Raw genomic sequence first — 19715 nt, 5'->3', positions numbered from 1 at the left:
ATGCAATAATAACAAAAGCAGTATTAGCTTGATCTAACCCAGCGTCGTTTCATACATCACAGTTAAACCTAAACAACTCGGTGGCCGAGTAACTGACAGCACCGCGTTTAGTATATTATAAATTTATCTGTACTTCAATCTTGAATTGTTTAGAAGCTGTTTTGCATATCACGTGGATTCCCGTATCCAATAAGTGTGCAACTTTGAAGTACACAGGCGCGTCACTGCTGGTAAGTCTGTGGGATCCAGTATCTCTTTTTCAGTCTTGGGCTTTTTAAAAAGCGCCAGTAGTCTCAATGTTGGACGTGCTATGACAGCATCATTACTCCTCCATCCCCGCTGGATTGACCCGGTGATGTTCCTTTACGACAACGGTTTAGATGAAGTGAGCAAAAACATGGAAGGATTTGCAGGAGGCAACTTTGCCGCGAATCAATGCAGAAATTTGATGGCCCATCCTGCTTCCCTGGCTCCTAGCACTGCTTACACGTCGAGTGAGGTGCCAGTTTCTGGCATGGCTGAGCCTGTCAAACAGTGCAGCCCCTGTTCTGCAGCCCAGAGCTCTTCCAGTGCCTCTCTTCCCTATGGATATTTTGGCAGCGGCTACTACCCCTGTAGGATGGCACACCACAGCAGCATTAAGTCCTGCGCGCAGCCCTCCGCCTATGCGGAGAAGTATATGGACACATCAGGCTCTGGCGAAGAATACACTTCAAGAGCAAAGGAGTTTGCTTTTTATCAGGGATATGCTGCTAGTCCATATCAACCTGTCCCTAGCTATATAGATGTGCCTGTAGTGCCCACCATAAGCGGCCCCGGAGAACCGAGGCATGAATCGTTGTTGCCAGTGGAAAGTTACCAGCCATGGGCAATCACCAATGGGTGGAACGGTCAAGTTTACTGTTCTAAGGAGCAAACCCAGCCGACTCATCTCTGGAAATCAACAATTCAAGGTACTTACGAATTTTGATGGCAAAATGACAATAGTTTCGGGGGTAAGGTAGTATCTTCATCTTTGTATTAATTAATTAAATTTCATACGGACATGCTACATGTGATTGACTTACTTAAACCATTATGAGTCACATTTGTAATTTCTAAAAGCACCCCTGTATGAAATGTGTAAAATGATTATGCCGGGTATTGCTAATATTTATTTTGTGATTTATTGTAGAATTACAGTTAATTGAAGAGCAACACATGGTTTGCGTAATTTCGGTAAATGCGTAATTTAAGGAATAATAAACTCGGATATTTATGTTACGCAATATTACAGTTTAGAGAGAAAATTTTGTTGGAAGAGTAACAGGGTTATTGATTTGTATTTTCATATTCAGATGTTGTTTCACATCCGGGAGATGTCGGCTCTTTTCGACGTGGGAGAAAGAAAAGAGTGCCCTATACAAAGGTACAGCTGAAAGAACTGGAGAGGGAGTACGCGACCAATAAATTCATTACCAAGGACAAGCGAAGAAGGATATCGGCTCAAACAAACCTGTCTGAAAGACAGGTCACAATATGGTTCCAGAACAGGAGAGTAAAAGAGAAGAAGGTTGTGCACAAGACCAAGAGCACTAGTTAGTGATGGCGGAAGATGAGCTGCGACCTCTCCGCGGAACGAACTCAATTTTGACTGATATAAAACTAAAAATAACGAAACACTTAATATAGACTTCCGCTTCACAGAAGTGGATTTTACATGTAAAATTCACCGGTAAATATGAAGACGTTTTCTGAATAATTGGAATGGTTCAACCACCCGAATCCCAAGAATATCATGATGAATATAGAACCAAATATTGGAGTTCTTCAAAGCCTGCAGAGTTGATGTAAAATATTAGGAGCTTTGTGCATCGATGGCTAGGTGTGTTTGTATCATGCTCTTCAGAGCATGTAGAAACCAGGCGTTTTTTTTTTTTAAAGTGTACAGTTTCATTAAATACAAACATATACTGCATGCGTATTTACTGCTCAGGTAAATCATACATCCTAGGTGTAATATATGTATGTTTACGCACTATTTTTATTTTCATTTAGAACGATATAAAGATGGCACTATACTAAATATGAGTAGCCTAAATTAAAACGAGCATGTTTTAGAAATAAATATATATATGCCTTTTTATTTAAAGAAAAAAAGAAACATTATACAGTGACTTCATTTATTTAATGGAGACACAAATCAGCATACACTTTTTTAAACTTGTTAAAAGGTTTCAGTGTAGTAAATGTCACAATAGTTAATGCTATAGATTCGTGTCTGGTTTACATATCATTATGCTATGCACACTCTTGCTATACCATAAAAGTGTGTTCACTTGTGCCAAATGTAAAATAGTTGAGCTATAGAAATTATTTTCGATGTACCAGCAAATTAAACCATCAAAACATTTTATACTTTCGTTGTACATTTATTTGTGTAAATGCAACACTGCTGTCAGTAAACCCTGCTAATTACCAACCATGTGTCTTACAAATAAAATAAGGGTTTGACATTTTCAATAAAATACAATGTTATCTTTATTTGTTAAGAAATCTGTGTTCACTGCATGTGCAGTTAAGCAAACATATGTGATATTATTGAGGAAAAAAAACTCAAACATTAAACAATAAAATAAATAAATAAATAAATAAACGGATAGTTCTTATTCGCAAACATCAATTCCACTGTGCTTGTAAGTATACAGCACGTCAAAAGTCATGGCTCAGCATGAGCGACAGCTAGACATTTCAACATTTTATCTTAAACCCCCCCCCAAAAAAACAAAACATTTGACTATTTTCAAGTATGTTCCTTAAACCTATTTAAAAATGATTTTGGAGGATAACATGGAAAGTTTTGGGAAAATGAAACAAACAAATAAAACCGAAAGGGTATCTTTTGACTAAAATGGAAACGTAAACCATTAATAAACTATTAATTGCTTTTTCACTATTGAAATACATGGTACGGCCAGGGGGCCCTAAACCTTGACCTTGAAAAAAATAGACAATCTGACCTTGACTTTTGACCATTTAACGAATAGGCAAGAAAAAGATTAGTAGAACAAGGGCGCCATCTCGTGAAACTTCTGTGTGGTTGCAAAGAAAGTGGGACGTTTCAATGTTAGCCTGTTAGGCTTGCAAGGGGTGAAAAATGTTTGAATTGATACAATTATCCATCGTGTTTGTGTTAAAAATGGTTCTTCAGGCACCTCAGAAACACTGTTTGAATTATTATTATTATTATTATTATTATTATTATTATTATTATTATTATTGCAAGTCAATGTCTGTCTATCGAGCCACAATATATCTAAGATATCTAATAAATATTAGAAAGAAAGAGAGAGAGAAAGCCATTATTTAGAATTGTTTAAGACTCTGTCAGGTAATTCCAAAAAGAAAAGTGTAAACCAAGAGATAATAAAATGTCGAAATTTCATGTGACATATGAATATGATTATGAATATATTGACACAGTAGGCGGTTAACATGTTCACAATATCGAAACGGTTTTATTAAAACTAAACAAAGAGGGGTATAAAATACAAACGTGACAAGCGTTATAGTATTATAGACATTTGTCTATGACTCTATGTAAATATGTAATGAACCAAATGAAATAGGTGTTATAAGGGGTTTTACGTTTTAAATAAAAAAGGAACCTGGTGATTTTAGCTCCCCCTCAACTATGTGTATTTGAGTAACAGGATTAAACATAAAAACAGACATGTAGATGCTCTTCAATGAGTCAACACAAGTTCAAATCTCTTCTTATGCTTAACGCATAGGTTACTTTTCATCATGTTGGAGATTATCATTAATGTCACTAAAGCAAATGTACAATACAGTAGTGCATGAGAACTATAATAAAACAGTGTCGTGCACCTTAACATAAAGCTATAGAATGTATTTAGGATACACAAGTAGCAAAAGAGAACGAACGCCCCTAGCCACGCCCATTCCTATCTTCGTCACCACGTGACAAATACAGAGAAACCAGGTAGAATGCAAATTAAATTGTTATTGTAAAATGTAGAAATGAAGGGGTCTGGTTGTGTAGTTTCTTACAATGTGTAAATAATAATAATAATAATAATAATAATAATAATAATAATAATAATAATAATAATAATAATAGAGAAGAAGAAGCAGCAGCTATGGCCATCTAACATGAAATACTGTACTTCCATTATGATATTTTGGCTTCTTGTACACTTTTGTGATATCATTCTGTAATTTTATTTGAATACATGATGTTAAAAAAAGGTGTCTCAATCCTAAAATTCTAAGTGATGCAAAACTTCTGTCCATTATTGCATCTGATTTAGAACCGTATGTGCCTATTGTGGCCAAAGATTTGCCAAAAAATATATTAGAAAGATTGGCTTTTTAAAAATGTAATATGGGAAATATTAATTCATATTTACATTATGTTACTTTCTTCATATAATAGGAACACTACTGTAAAGAAGGGAACCTCGAAATGTCTGACTGTATTAGTTCTGTTTCTTATGTCTCTCTGTAAGAATCTATAGGCTAACTTTTATGCCTCACGCTATTTATCACTGTCTTTTTTAATAATTGGTTGATATTTTATTGATTGCTGTTTAACAAATTTAAAATGTGATTTACATAAAAAAAGACTTTATGCTCAGATACATTTAAATACTTTCTAAAAAAATACCAACGATCTATCTATCTATCTATCTATCTATCTATCTATCTATCTATCTATCTATCTATCTATCTATCTATCTATCTATCTACCGAGAAAGCGAACGAGCACACAAAAATAAAAAAATAAAATCCATAAATTGGATCCACCAAGAAGAACTAAAGCAACCAGCGGCATCATTACACTTTGACTCCTGGTAAATGTGTTTCAATGCACCATAAGTGAAATGCATTGTATTGCAGAAATGCTAACTATTGTTTATGCAATATATCTGCTAAAGTAAAGCATGTACAACCTATCTTAACCACAAATCTCGTTAGAAACTGCAGTAGGATTACATGTGACCATTACAGCAGGCTATATATCTGCTGTATCATTTATAAACTGATTTTTGTGCTGCTTTATAAATTTTGTTTATGTGTAAATTATAGCAGAACATCAGTTACACTTCATTGGAACTAGCAGAGAAAGAAGAACAACAATAGAGAGTAATGTGTAAAATGTGCCCGTTTAACGGTTGCTTCATGAATAGTGTTAATGAGACACCAGGCTTAAAGTTATTGTGTTATATAAATGGCGAGCCTTCTTGCCCTAGAAGCTTATAAAAACTTCTCATTTTATTCTTGATGTTTAGCGATTTGACTTTGATTCGCAATGTATCATGTATGTTTTTAATACCCTTTAGTTCCCCTTCTTACTAATACTAATTGAAACAACATTAGTATAAATTATGAAAAGAAAAACCACCCCGTGTAGGGTTCACATACTTTCAACAGCATTGTATATGTGTGTGTGTGTGTGTGTGTGTGTGTGTGTGTGTGTGTGTGTGTGTGTGTGTGTGTGTGTGTGTGTGTGTGTGTGTGTGTGTGTGCGTGCGTGCGTGCGTGCGTGCGTGCCTGTGTGTGTGCTGTAAACCAAAAACCGACAAGCAGGTTTTTTTTAATACATACACAAAAACGATTATCCTGTTTAATTGTCATGTTTACAATTCACTTTTTCTTAATATGATCTTCCAATTCATTCTTATACACAGTCATTTCCAGTTTATTGTCTTTATATGTGCTACATATCTAAACAGAAGATAAAAATGGTCAAAATAAAAAATAAAAAAAATCAAAACAAAGATGTCAGTACTCGGCCTCTTGTAAAGTAAAGCTGTTATAAAATTGTACTTTGGAGTGTAAATAAAACGATCACGGTGGAGTCGAGTTTTGGAGAGTTAGACAATAGCATAGGAATAAATTACAATAACAAATTGTATTTAAACAGTTGTGTATCTGTTATCCTGCTAATGTATGTATTTGTTGCCTGTTACGCATACATCATAAAGCAATTATATAGATATATATATATTTATATATATATTATATATGGCTTATATATATATATATATACCGATGTTTGATAGTATGTATATATATATATATGATGTTTATGTATATGTATACATATATGTCGCATTACATTATGTATTTATGGACAAATAACATTAACTCAGTATTGTTCTTTTTTGTACGGATGATGACGGAGCAGCACAATCCCCCCCCCCCCTCTCTCTCTCTCTCTCTCTCTCTCTCTCTCTCTCTCTCTCTCTCTCTCTCTATATATATATATATATATATATATATATATATATATATATATATTGCGTTAAATAACCACCTTTATTGTATACTAAATCTTAGAGATTTCCAAAACATTTAACCCAAACAATGGTTGAAGAAAAATTAGCAGAGTAATAATAGTTGGAGAATAGTCTGATCCTTCAGAGCATCCCGGTGCTTCCTGCTAAAAAACAAACAAGAAAAAAAAAAGAAAACATATGCGACGTGTTAATGACAGTACAGACTTCCTGCCTGAAGACCTCGCCTAATATTTTTGTTGAACGGGAGGAACATGTCGCATAGGTTGTTTTTTTGTTGTTGTTGTTGATTTTGTTTGTTTGTTTTTTTTAGTTTATTTTTCCAGTCAGTGTGTGGATGAGCTAAAAGTACAATGAGGTAGGGTTAGGGTTATGAGGGGCCTGAGAAAGTAGCCTATTTTATGCAGATTGTACTTTTACAGTTTTAACATTTAGCTCCATCTTATGATGCTAAATAAACCATGTTGAAATTTAACATACAGATTGCATGGCTACAAAAGAGATGTATTTCCAGTTAAAATGTAATCACTTATTTTTAGACTAACTAGAAAACAGAGGAATTATATTTATCAAGTTTTACACAGCTGATTATATTTCATGCAGCTGTTTAATCTCTGCGGTTTGTTATTTATAACGCGAGCCAGGTAAATGACAAGCGTTTGACGTAGAATTCAATATGAAATAACATAATTGGCATTTTAGAATCGCTTAAGGGATTTTCTTGGGTTAAACGTGGGTCATAAATTTGTACTCCAATTATCAAAGCTTAGTCCTGCATTTTACGTAGGCTACTTATCATGCAACAGCAAATTACGAGGATAAGTGATCCTGCAGTCATGTGACTGTGACATTTAGCCGCCTGGTATTCCTGCATAGGCTACAAGTTCACTACCGCAGGTCAAATAATAATGCTGTCAACCAGCTTCATCACGCTTAGCATTTCAGCAATATGATGCCTCATTATTGCTCGGCAGATGTAAATAAAGAAATGTGGGATTCGTGCATCTGATTAGGCCCACTTGCCAAGAATAAACTTTACTGACAAGCGGGGGCACAGATTAAAAACTGTAAATTTAACATTAGGTGACTATAACCTTTCTTACTATCGAAATACTTACAATATCGTCGATCATTTATCGTTGAAATAGAGAGTAGAATATTGTATATTAATATATCTATATAAGTAAGTTATAGCCCATTGAAACTATTGTTAACTATAACTAACGTGTTTATGTGTTCAGCTATTTGTCTTGAAAAGAGCAATACTCTTTCAACGTAATTCACAGGTTAATATAGAGCTCATTCTTTTTTAGGGGAAAATGTACGTTGTAAAGTGAAACTAGATACTACAAATATTACTTTGAACTACACAGCCTGTAATATAAACGTGTAACTGACGATTTTGTAAAACCCTTGAATATTATAGCTTACTGGGCTAGACCTATATTCCGGTAGGCCTTCTATAAAGCGTACATTTGATGAAGTATTGTATACAAATTATATGTAGGTTCTGATGCAGTGTGTTTGTTTAAAAAATAATAATAATAATAATAATAATAATAATAATAATAATAATAATAATAATAATAATAATAATAATAAACACACTGTGTATCAAACACATAGTCTTAGAAGACATAATTTTTGAAGACACATAAAATCATTCTAGTCTGACATTCTTGTATCATATATATAGTATATATATTATATATATATATATATATATATATATATATATATATATATATATATAGATAGATATATAATTATTATATTAGCATTTTTTTGTCTATGTAATGTCTGTTATTCTAACAATAAGATAATAACAATAGCTAAGTCGATGACAAAAATGACTGTATATAGCCTAAACTTTATCGTGCTTAAAAAGGTTTGTTAATACAAATATTCTAATGAAACATCAATATGTAAAAATACAAAAGACTATTGGAGGTCGATGCAAATATGTGAAAATAAATACAAACCCTTTTATTTTCTATTATTTATTGCTAGAATTCCGTTCTGTAATGACATATTTTACACTTTCATATCTATATGTTTAACTCTTACCTGTCTTTACTTTTAAAGAATAAACTTAGAAATCGTGTGTAAAATATAAACAAGTGATGAAATAACTAAAGTTACTTTTACACTTTTATTATGTTATTGCTAGGAAGATCCGTTCTGTATGACATATTTTACACTTTAGTATCTATAGGGTTTAAAAGATACCATGTCGATCTTAAGGCAAGAGATAAACTTAGAAAATAGTCTAAAATATGAGTGATACCCACACACACACACACACACACACACACACACACACACACACACACTCACACACACACACACACACACACACACACACACACACACACACACACACACACACACACACACACACACACACACACACACACACACACACACACACACACACACACACACACACACACACACACACACACACACACACACACACACACACTCCTTCTTTTATATATATATACACACATATATAAAAGAAGGAATGGGTCGTGTGTCCGTTTACATAGCGACCTTTCTCTCTTTCTTTCTCGTACATTTGTTCGAGCATTCTTCTGGGAAAAGCGTAATGATTACTAATATATCTTCCTTTTGCAGTCCTTGTCACTTTTTCTTATTGAAGTATTTGTGGATATGGTGCCCTCATAAAGACCATTTTCTGTGCCCAACTGAAAGATATTTGATGTGGTTTTTTTTTTTTTTTTTTTTTTTTTTCTGGACAGCGGTAAAAGGGACAAACGCGTGGATTCCTCCTTGTATTTTGGAGGTTTTCATCTGCGCCTGTTTGAAGAAAAACAAAACAAAGAATAGTTGTTAATCCCCCCCCCCCTCTCTCTCTCTCTCTCTCTCTCTCTCTCTCTCTCTCTCTCTCTCTAATCGTAATAAATGTATGTAATTAAGTTATGTCTATACCACACATTAATCTCGTGCTATAAGCAGAACAAAACCCACTGTGTATAATGTTGGGGGTCACGTGATCGTCATACCCTCCCGCTATAAGGCCACTGAGATCTATGTAATGAGATGTGATTTCGATTTGCACGTGCTTACGTTATGCATGTTTGTTAATGCAATGTAGCATACAGTAAGGCCTATTGGAAATCGTAAAATAAAAAAAAAAAAAACAAAGAGAGAGAGAGAGAGAGAGAGAACGAAGCGCATTTACTTTATTGCACATTTAGTATTTTGTAATTAAGGTCTATTTAATTATATTTTATTACATTATCTGACACCATAGTAATGGATCTATGTAATAAAATAGCCCAATTAATTCTTACTTTGCCTATTTTAAGGCTGACAGGGAGTTGACATTTTTTAAAATAAGGTAATGCCATAGCATTTAAAACAAGATAAGTAGGAATCCTAAGCAAAAAACAAACAACAAATTAATAATAATAATAATAATAATAATAATAATAATAATAATAATAATAATAATAATATATATCGCCTTTCACAGTGGACCACCATCACAAAGCGCTTTACAGAGGTAGGCTGTGAACTGTGCATTATATGCAGAGTCACTTACAATAGGACATGAAACAGTCTAAGAATAATTATATGATAGTGGTAACTTACCAAACTTCACCTATTGGTTAGTAATATTATACGGCTATTAAAAATAATAATAATAATAATAATAATAATAATATAATAATAATAATAATAATGTTATTTTTATTAGTATTATTAATAGTAATAGTATAAATTACTGCATAACCAAATCAATAATATCTTCAGCTTTTAAAACTATTTAAATATAGGACTGTATCTTTGGAATAAATTAGTAAGAAATAATGGAATTATAAATCCCTGCAACTAGTTATTCAAATAAAATACATTTCAAATGCCGTAGTTATAAATACTGTTTTGTAATAATATATAGGCATATAAGGTCTACGAAGCAATTTACCGAAAACATTTAAAACAGACACACAGGTATCGAAGTTTTCCATAGTATTTCATTACAATAACCCCAACTATTTGATGACTAATAATATTGTCTTGCCGTTAGGATTAAAGTAGCTCCAGACACATGCTATGCAATAAGCATGTAGCAATCGAAGATATATTTATATACTATGCAATAAGCATTTAGCATATCGTAGTTATGTTTATATTGTATGCAATAAGCATGTAGCAATCGAAGATATATTTATATACTATGCAATAAGCATTTAGCATATCGTAGTTATGTTTATATTGTATGCAATAAGCATGTAGCAATCGAAGATATATTTATATACTATGCAATAAGCATTTAGTAATCGCAGTTATGTTTATGTAATATGTAGCTATCGTATTTCTGTTTATATGCACATGCCACCAACTCGAAATGGGAGGACGTTGAACAGGAAAACAAGGCTTTACAAGTTCCCATCTCAGAGTACACTGCCGTAGAAATAGACCCGCTCGGATTTAAGTATCTTCTTTTCGATAACGGCACATTCCCACTCTCTGTGCTCATGGTTTTTTCAAAATCATTCTACGAGTAATCTACATTCCCTACACCCCGCTATATGTTTAACAATGCCACTAACTGAAAATTATTGTATTTTAATAAAACGATATTTAAAGCAATTTTGCATTTCAGATTAACAATTGTAAAAGTTGACCCAACATTTTCTAGTTTTCTGTTAAAGATAACGGAATAGTAGCCTGCTTCATTCATTCGTTATTCTGTGCAACATTGTGTTGTCTATATTTGAAGATAAATGGTATGCAGTTAGCAAATTGGTAAAAAAAAGAAAAAAAAAAAGTAAAACTGAAGCATTGTAAATGTGATTGTTACTTTAGGAGGACTTCACCAACTCCTTCAAAAACAATAGCTTTCCCAGATAGCTACTTATTAATAAGACGTTAAAAAAATACAAAAAAATATAAGTTAGATAGGCCCAACGTTATAGTGAAATTTGGTAAGATTAGTTGAACAATATGTCACAAGGCCCGTGCTAGACCATCGGCCGAGGAAGGGGTTGGAATATGGTCAACTGGAACGTTGTTACTTCCGGTGTGTTACCGGACAATTAAATAATGACGAGGGAGCAGGAGCCCTTTCACTTCGGTTTTACTACAAGTGCAAGGTTATATCATATAGCACCATCAAGCCAATTATAAATCGCATTCTTTGTTTCAGCAGTACAGTCGTCAGTACAGTCCGGGTAATTATATATATATATATATATATATATATATATATATATATATATATATATATATATATATATATATATATATATATTTTATAATATACTGTAAATTAAATATTTCGTTCTAGAGCAGTTCTGTCAGTAACTCATTACTAAAACAGTTAAAAACAAACAAACAAACAAACAAACGTTTTGTTGATAAATAATCAATCATTCTATTCCAGGCATCCGCTTTAGGCCTCAATAAATACACTCCTGACCATCTCGCGGAAGAGTAAGACCATGATGTAAAAAAAAAAAAAAAAAAAAGCACGGGGGAGTTTGGAACAGGTTAACATCATATAAGCGTACAAACCTTTTAACTGGCTCATTCTATCCGCAACATCTGAAGTTTGTTTAATTTCTGTGGACGCCTGGGTTTTAATTCCATCCGAGAGTATCAAGAATTCCATGTAGGTGGCGTCTCCACAGTACCCTCGGTGAGATTTGTCATGTCTGCTCTGACAAAAGCTGAAGTTGATTGCCAAAGTGCAAGAAAACCGCAGGGCAGCTGCATTGGGTTTTCGTAGGCGTCCTGTATTCAATTATATCTTGAAAGACCTAATGCAAGTGCAGGAATGTGTCTACATCCAGGCAGAGGCGGAGAGCACGTTACCGCGATGGAAGCGTTTTCTTGTGCTTAAATTAAAATATGGAACAGATCATATGTTTTTGTATTTTATTAATGTCACGCACACACGCGCGCACACAAGCGCGCGCGCACACACACACGCACACACACACACACACACGCACACACACACACACACACACACACACACGCACACACACACGCACACACACACACACAAACACACACACACACAAGCACACACACACACAAACACACACGTTATTATTATAGTCAATATGGAGATATAAATGTTTGGCCATGTTTCGTATGAGGCCTACAGACCGACCGGTTCCAGTAACTTGTATCACCATGTATCCATATAAACCATTTAGCAACAATATCGTCTTCCTGAGTTCAATGAAAATTTGTCTTTTCTAGTACGTTCCTAAAATAGTATTAAGGGAAAAATCAATCAATAGACAATGGAACTATGGAACTATAGGCTATGGTATCTACATACAAATATCCTGCGTTAATACAATGAGTAGATTATTGTATTATCTTCTCTAATCAATGAGTAGATTATTGTATTACCTTCTCTAACCCTAATAAAACATGCGCAGAAAGTATTGTAGCAAAATAGACAACTTCCTGAAAATAACTAATCTGTTACACCTAAAACGTACACAAAGAACACTACTACTACTTCAAAATCACATTGGGGTGATAATAAAATATTCAAAAAATATAGGCAAAAAACACCATTATTGAGGGTGTTTTAAAAATAATGTTCAGTAAATAGAAATAGAACAAGCATAGGCATTGCTATATGAACGATTCTATGCGACACTGTAATTGTATTTGAATACATTTTTGCATAGGAACTGGTGATATGCTTTCATAATTGTCTGTATTTTCTTCAACAACTATTTAGGGAAAAAAAGCAACAAAAAAAAAAAACAATAAACAAAAAAAAAAAAAAAAAAAAAAAAAAAACACACTCTTGGTTCAGTGTTTAATTCCAACCACGAGACTATTGTTCGGCAAAGCTTGTATTACTGGAAATACCTTTATTTAGGCAAATCTGTGAGATCTCAAGGGCCTTTCTTTGAGTCTGTGTCAGTGCTCTCACCGATTGTGTATTGTTTTGCCAAAAGTAGAAGTAGCGGCCCAATCTCTTTAAAATCGGAATACCCCTTCGCTGTTCAGTGGGTATCTAGATGCATGTCTGTAGGCAGCTATTAGATCAAACATGCACCTTACTGTTTAGATTACTTCACAGTTCTCACATTTTCGGAGCCAATGCTTTCACAGTGGTCTTTGAGTCGCATCACCTGAAAGTTTTCTTTTAATAGTCATGTCAAGATACGGATTGCTATCAACCCCAGCCTGTTATGACTTATTTAAATCAATGTAGCTAAGAAATATTTATCTGATTATTGCACAAGTATCCATCATCCAACACACGTACGTCTTCTACAGGCTTGTTGTTATATGGCGCTCTATGTTGGATATTGAACATGAATGTGGATGGTACCATTTTACAATTAATAATAATTTGAATATATTTTATAATAATAATAATAAGTCTTATATTAATATAATTGATAATATTTTATCAACGTTTGATATAAACGAAAGATAGTTGCTGCGTTTCCGCAATTGGAAATTGGTTTTGGTTTCATAAAATTTTAGGCCTAGGATATTGTTACACTTTATCAAATAAGGCACACTTTAAACCTTAGTATATAGACAGAGTCCCTTATAAATACCTACATTGTTATTGTTAGAACAGATATTAAAGATATAATTGATTTTAAGAGTTCGCTGTTAATTAATGGATTAGCACCCAGTTATGTGCAGGAGTTACTGACCCCGTATCTTCCAAACTGCACTCTGAGATCACAGGGTGCGGGGCTGCTGGTTATTCCCAGGGTCAGCAAAAGCAACACGGGAGGAGGGAGGGCTTTTTCTTGTAGAGCTCCTAAATTATGGAATGCTCTGCATTCGTTTGTCAGGGAAGCTGGGATCGTTACAGCTTTCTAGTCGAAACTAAAAACGCACTTTTATAAGATGTTTTTCTTATCTTAGTTGGTTTTAATGTAACTTGTAATCTCTGCTTTTGTATTATGCAGTCTGATTGTGGCAGTTGTATGTGTGACATGCTATACAAATGCATTGTGGTTTGTTCTTTTTTCTGCTCTGTACTGTACAGTGCTTTGTGATACTTTTTAATAAAAAGCGCTATACAAATGCAATAAATATAATGTATAATGTATCAGAAAATATGAAAGACGTTCACGGTGACCCCCAATAAACGCCCGGGAGAAATGTTTGCTTTTTGAGGCGCAAAAATGCACATTTAACTACTTCGCAGTTTATTTTGAATATAATTCATATGTTATTAAATAAATTAATAATACATAAATACAATGTAAAAAAGGAAAAAACCGTAAGTGTAAAATATTATAAGAAGGTTTCTACTGAATTAAAAATAGCCTGAAATATGATATAATCTTGAATTGAATATGAAGTGCGCAGTCTGTGTTTAGTGCTGTGGTCTTTCCAAAAAAAACTATTCTATATGTACAATAATGACTGTTAATGTCCCATTGAGTCATGAAAATGAATGCCTCTGAATCAAATTGATCCATTCTGTGGTTTTGAAGCCATACAATGGAAACAGCGAATCGAAACAGAAAATAGACGAAAGGATTCGAAGAGAGCAAAAAAAAAAAACACCTCTCTCTCACACACACACACTCTTACACCCTCCCTCTCTCTCTCTCTCTCCCTCTCCCTCTCTCTCTCTCTCTCTCTCTCTCTCTCTCTCTCTCACACACACACACACACACACACACACACACACAGAAAAAAAAAATCTGCCAATTTGTGCATCTGATCACATGATCTGCACCTCCCTGTAATGGATGGAGATAGATCTCCACGTCAGCTTACGTCTCAGAAATTTTACTCCACGGATCTGCTTCAGAGGCAGGAGCAGCTGGGTAAGGAGAACCATGCTAAGAACAGCTTTCCCGGGGAGCCCGAGGTAGAGTAATGATGGATTTTGATGAGCGAGTTTCTGTGGGCTCTAACATGTATTTGCCCAGTTGTACGTACTACGTCTCGGGTCCTGATTTCTCCAGCCTCCCTTCCTTTTTACCCCAGACACCGTCTTCTCGCCCCATGACGTATTCTTATTCGTCTAACCTGCCCCAGGTTCAACCTGTGAGAGAGGTAACCTTCAGGGACTATGCCATTGATGCATCCAGTAAATGGCACCACAGAAGCAATCTATCCCATTGCTATTCAGCAGAGGAGATTATGCACAGAGACTGCCTGCCTGCCTCTGCAACTAGCATGGGCGAAATGTTCGCGAAAAACGGCTCCACTGTTTACCATTCAAGCTCCAATGCTACGTCCAATTTCTACAGCAGCGTGGGAAGAAATGGTGTGCTGCCCCAAGCCTTTGATCAATTTTTTGAGACGGCGTATGGAAACTCAGAAAACCCACCAGCCGACTACTCTGGGGACAAAAACGGCAACAAATTACCTGCTGCTGCCGTGCTCAGCTCTGAGACATGCAGGGAGACGGAGGAGAAAGAGCGAGGAGAGGAGAACAGCAGCCCTGAGTCCTCTTCCGGCAACAATGAAGAGAAAACTAGCAGCAGCAGTACGTATAAAGACAGCGCCCCAGTTATGAGAGAAAGTTTGCAATCTCGCGCGCTGCTGTTAACATTTTTATATGCTGTTTTATAAGCATATAAGGTTCACGGAGGGCCTGTAGATTTCCCCAACAAAACTTTCTTATAAAACTACATGATCACGTGCTTGGGATTGAAATTGGCCGTGAAATACCCCAGGCCAATGGCTGGTTTAAAAAAAAAAAAAAACCCAGCTATTTTAACTCTTTTAAAACTCTTATAATAAGGAATGTTAACGGGTTTACATTTCATTTTTTCTCACAAAAACGTTAATTATAATGATAATACAAACGTATTTTAGACATTTTATTATAAACCAGTTAATAGGTTATGTAAAACACATCTATGCCGCTCTTAAATGAATATACTAATCAAGTTGAATTTAGTTGTGTGATAGTTATCAGACTTATTTTGTATACTTAGCTATATAACGGGAGCCTTGTACGTATATTTTCAATCAACATGCATGTTTGCTCGTTGAATATGATGAATATTATTTGATTATGCCATATTTTTCTACAATTCCGTTAGTAAATGTCAGTATGTTTACACTGCGAACATGTGTGTTATTCAGTCGCACTGTACTGTAGAAGTTCTGTAACATTATTTTAACTTCTAGAGGCACATGTGTGTCGTGTTTTGTGAAAATATTTTTTGGAAGAAGCATATTTTCACGTTTTCGTGTGTGCGTTTAATTGGATTGGTGATCATATTGCAGTTGGTTTAATTACATTTAATTAAAAGCGCAATACAATCTGAGAATATTGCTGTTTAAGGTTCACTAAATATATCGCTTAAAGAATGGAGTGTATGTGATCTGTACCGAAAAATGTAACGTTGAAAATAATCCCCACTTAAAGGTAATGCTTACTTATGAAGATATGATCTATCTGGGAGGTATTGGGGAAAGGAGTACTTATATAAATATAGAATTAGTGAAAAGATGAGTTTACCAAAATGAATAGCACATCTGAAACAGGTTGCTCCTGGTGCTATTTTAAATAAAGAATAACCAATAAGGGCCGATGACATAGTTCCTGCAGTTCCATTTTCATAATTCATATTGCACGTTTAACCATTTCCATTCTCCTGCAGAATGAATTCAATCGACATGTTTGTCTTTTGCTGTTGTTGCAGGTAGCCAGCGTATTCGAAAGAAGAGATGCCCCTACACAAAATACCAAATCAGAGAACTGGAAAGGGAATTCTTTTTCAGCGTCTACATCAACAAGGAGAAGCGCCTTCAGCTGTCGCGAATGCTCAACCTCACCGACCGCCAAGTCAAAATCTGGTTTCAGAATAGAAGAATGAAAGAAAAGAAATTGAACAGAGACCGCTTACAGTATTACACCACCAACCCACTGCTCTAAAACTGCAACTCAAATCTTCATATGGCAGGAAACCAACAAATTATAAATACCAAACTTCATCCGCGAACAATGAAAAGACCGTTTACATGAAGAATTTCAGACAGCATTTGTATATTCAGATGTAAAAAAAAAAAAAAAAAAAAAACCTGGAATAATTGTTTTTATACGTCCCTCAGTGATGTAACACTTATTTTACAACCCCGGTGGCGTGTGTATAAATCTATTTGTTTTTGCCCGTAAAAAAACACATTTTCACATTTTATTGAATATTTAATTGAATGTTGCTCCCGTGTTTAAATTGCGTTCACAGTCTATCAATGAGAAACTAGATTAAGTCAACTGCGGATTCATATTATACCCAGTAAATGACTTTGTGCACCTGGACCTTGGTGTGTGTGTGTGTGTGTGTGTGTGTGTGTGTGTGTCTAACAGACAATGAATATAATGTGTTAACACAGTATATCTTAAGATTGTTAAGACTGTATAATTCGCATTCTCAAACATGTAATAATGTTGTACCCAAAAGGGCTACTTCTACGTTTTTACACCTAATCTTCTGGAGCTTTCATTTTCATGCTGGGACGTTATATGCCTGCGATACCATACAACCACATACAAATACTTTTGAACGAAGTGTAGATACAGGGTTATATATGGGTTTGGATGTAAACGATGTATATTCTAATATCACAAGTTTTGATTTGTTGTGTTTGTGCAATGTACTGTATACAGAGACATTAAACCCAGTTCAATGTTTACTTTTGAAGTGCAAGAATATGGTTCCTGGCGTTATGCAACAGACCTTTGTCTTTTAACTGACAATGTTTGCTTGCCCAGAGTATAATGGTATTTGTATAATGCCTTTAAACACATGGCATGGAAATACTCTATTATGCCACCATGATTTAAGCTTGGTTTGTTGTTAATAAATGGGGACATTTTTAATTAATCGAAAAAAAAAAAAAACATCACTTGATGTTTGTAACGAAATAAACTACATCCATTTAAATCTACACACGTAGAAGTTATTTTGTACTCCATCTGTGCTAAGTAACGTTGTAATTAAGGAAATAAAACGTATTTTTCTATCAACAAATGTGGCTGCATATGTATGCTACAGAAAACGCGCACACATATAAATGGTTACTTTGAAAATTATGCAATTGAAATCTTACAAATTGATTGCCTATTCTTGGTGTTTAGTTAAACCTGTTTAACACAGTGATATTTCACCAGAAATATTTTCTGCATATGTAAATATACCTATAATTTGTGTCCTGTAAAAAAAAACCTAATGCATGCGCGCACTCAAACAACGCAAATTGATAAATAAAGCTGAATTGTGCACATTCCGACTTTGTTGGTTAACATATTCTGGTTTTGTTAATGCTGAAGGTGTTCTCATTTTTCACTATAGTTTTGGCCACAATCAGAACACTTAATATAGTACCTGAAAGGTAAATTAATAACAATTAAGGTTAACAAATACATTTTCTTAGATAATGAGGTCAAAGGGATAGGCTCTGACTAAATATATGTTTTCGGTCAGTGACGATTATTAATGCTATCCTCTTTTAAATAAAAACAAAATGAAAAAAAAAAAAGATCCCCGCATCATTTACTTTAGAAGAAATGATTAGGAGCAGAAAATATATCAAATATATGAGAACACTTTTTCTATGTTTGTTTTTACTTCTCTTTTTTAAGTTATAGACTATTTAATTAATTAATCCTGAATAAGTTTTTTTTTTTTTTTTTTGGGGGGGGGGGGGGGGGCTAAATTCGTTGATTGCAATATTTGAAACGTGTTCAAATGTTAACTAAAAAAGACTTAATTTTAACTTTTAATGTACTGGCTTTGAACTTCTATATTCAGCGGACATCACCTATACCCTTGGAGTGAGGGACAACATCCTCTACTCTCCAGACCCCCCCTCTACCGGCCACATAGCCCAGTCCACTCAAATTTATCGCTCTGTATCAGTCTAAGATATTTTCTACCAGATTAACAAATCCATGATAAACACACACACACACACACACACACACACACACACACACACACACACACACACACACACACACACACACACACACACGTATGTGAAAAGTACATTCATGTACAGAAGACGGCCTGCGGTTTTTTCTTTTCCTTTTTTTTTCTTTTTTACGCTCGATTTTAAAAGGAGATTGGTGGTGGAACTCATCGGTTTAGGGTCTGTGGAATCCCAACCTAATTATCGCACATCCTCCCTGTTGTTGTGGCAACTTGGTCATAAAAACTGTCTGAGTCTGGTGCATTTGTAGAATCGGAGAGCACGGCAATAAAATGTCTGAGACCAAGGTTATTAACTGTTTGTAAGGAGTTAAAAAGAACGAATGGCTCACCAAGGACCCTTTCCTGCAGACTGGCCGGGCTCCGTATTCCTCACATTGGTATACTCAGTAATCCATACCAGGGTGCTTGGCCACATGGTGGCACCCTTCAGATCAATCTCAAACTCGTTGATGTAGAAACCTTAATAGAATTC

At 34.7% G+C, this 19715-nt stretch overlaps 2 protein-coding genes across 2 annotated transcripts; both read left to right on the top strand.

The window, feature by feature from the left end:
* Positions 1-281: 281 nt before the first annotated feature.
* Positions 282-2552, top strand: LOC121315113 (homeobox protein Hox-A13b-like). Its single transcript, XM_041249031.1, has 2 exons — positions 282-953; positions 1338-2552. Exons 1-2 carry the CDS (start codon positions 311-313, stop codon positions 1580-1582), a joined length of 888 nt encoding a protein of 295 aa, XP_041104965.1. The 5' UTR covers positions 282-310; the 3' UTR covers positions 1583-2552.
* Positions 2553-15023: 12471 nt separating this feature from the next.
* Positions 15024-18675, top strand: LOC121315112 (homeobox protein Hox-A11-like). Its single transcript, XM_041249030.1, has 2 exons — positions 15024-15783; positions 16952-18675. Exons 1-2 carry the CDS (start codon positions 15168-15170, stop codon positions 17182-17184), a joined length of 849 nt encoding a protein of 282 aa, XP_041104964.1. The 5' UTR covers positions 15024-15167; the 3' UTR covers positions 17185-18675.
* Positions 18676-19715: the final 1040 nt, after the last annotated feature.

The sequence above is a fragment of the Polyodon spathula genome, chromosome 4, assembly GCF_017654505.1.
Source record: "Polyodon spathula isolate WHYD16114869_AA chromosome 4, ASM1765450v1, whole genome shotgun sequence".
Lineage (NCBI taxonomy): Eukaryota > Metazoa > Chordata > Actinopteri > Acipenseriformes > Polyodontidae > Polyodon > Polyodon spathula.
The sequence above is the reverse complement of the archived record's forward strand: the minus strand, read 5'-3'. Positions and strand labels throughout refer to the sequence as shown.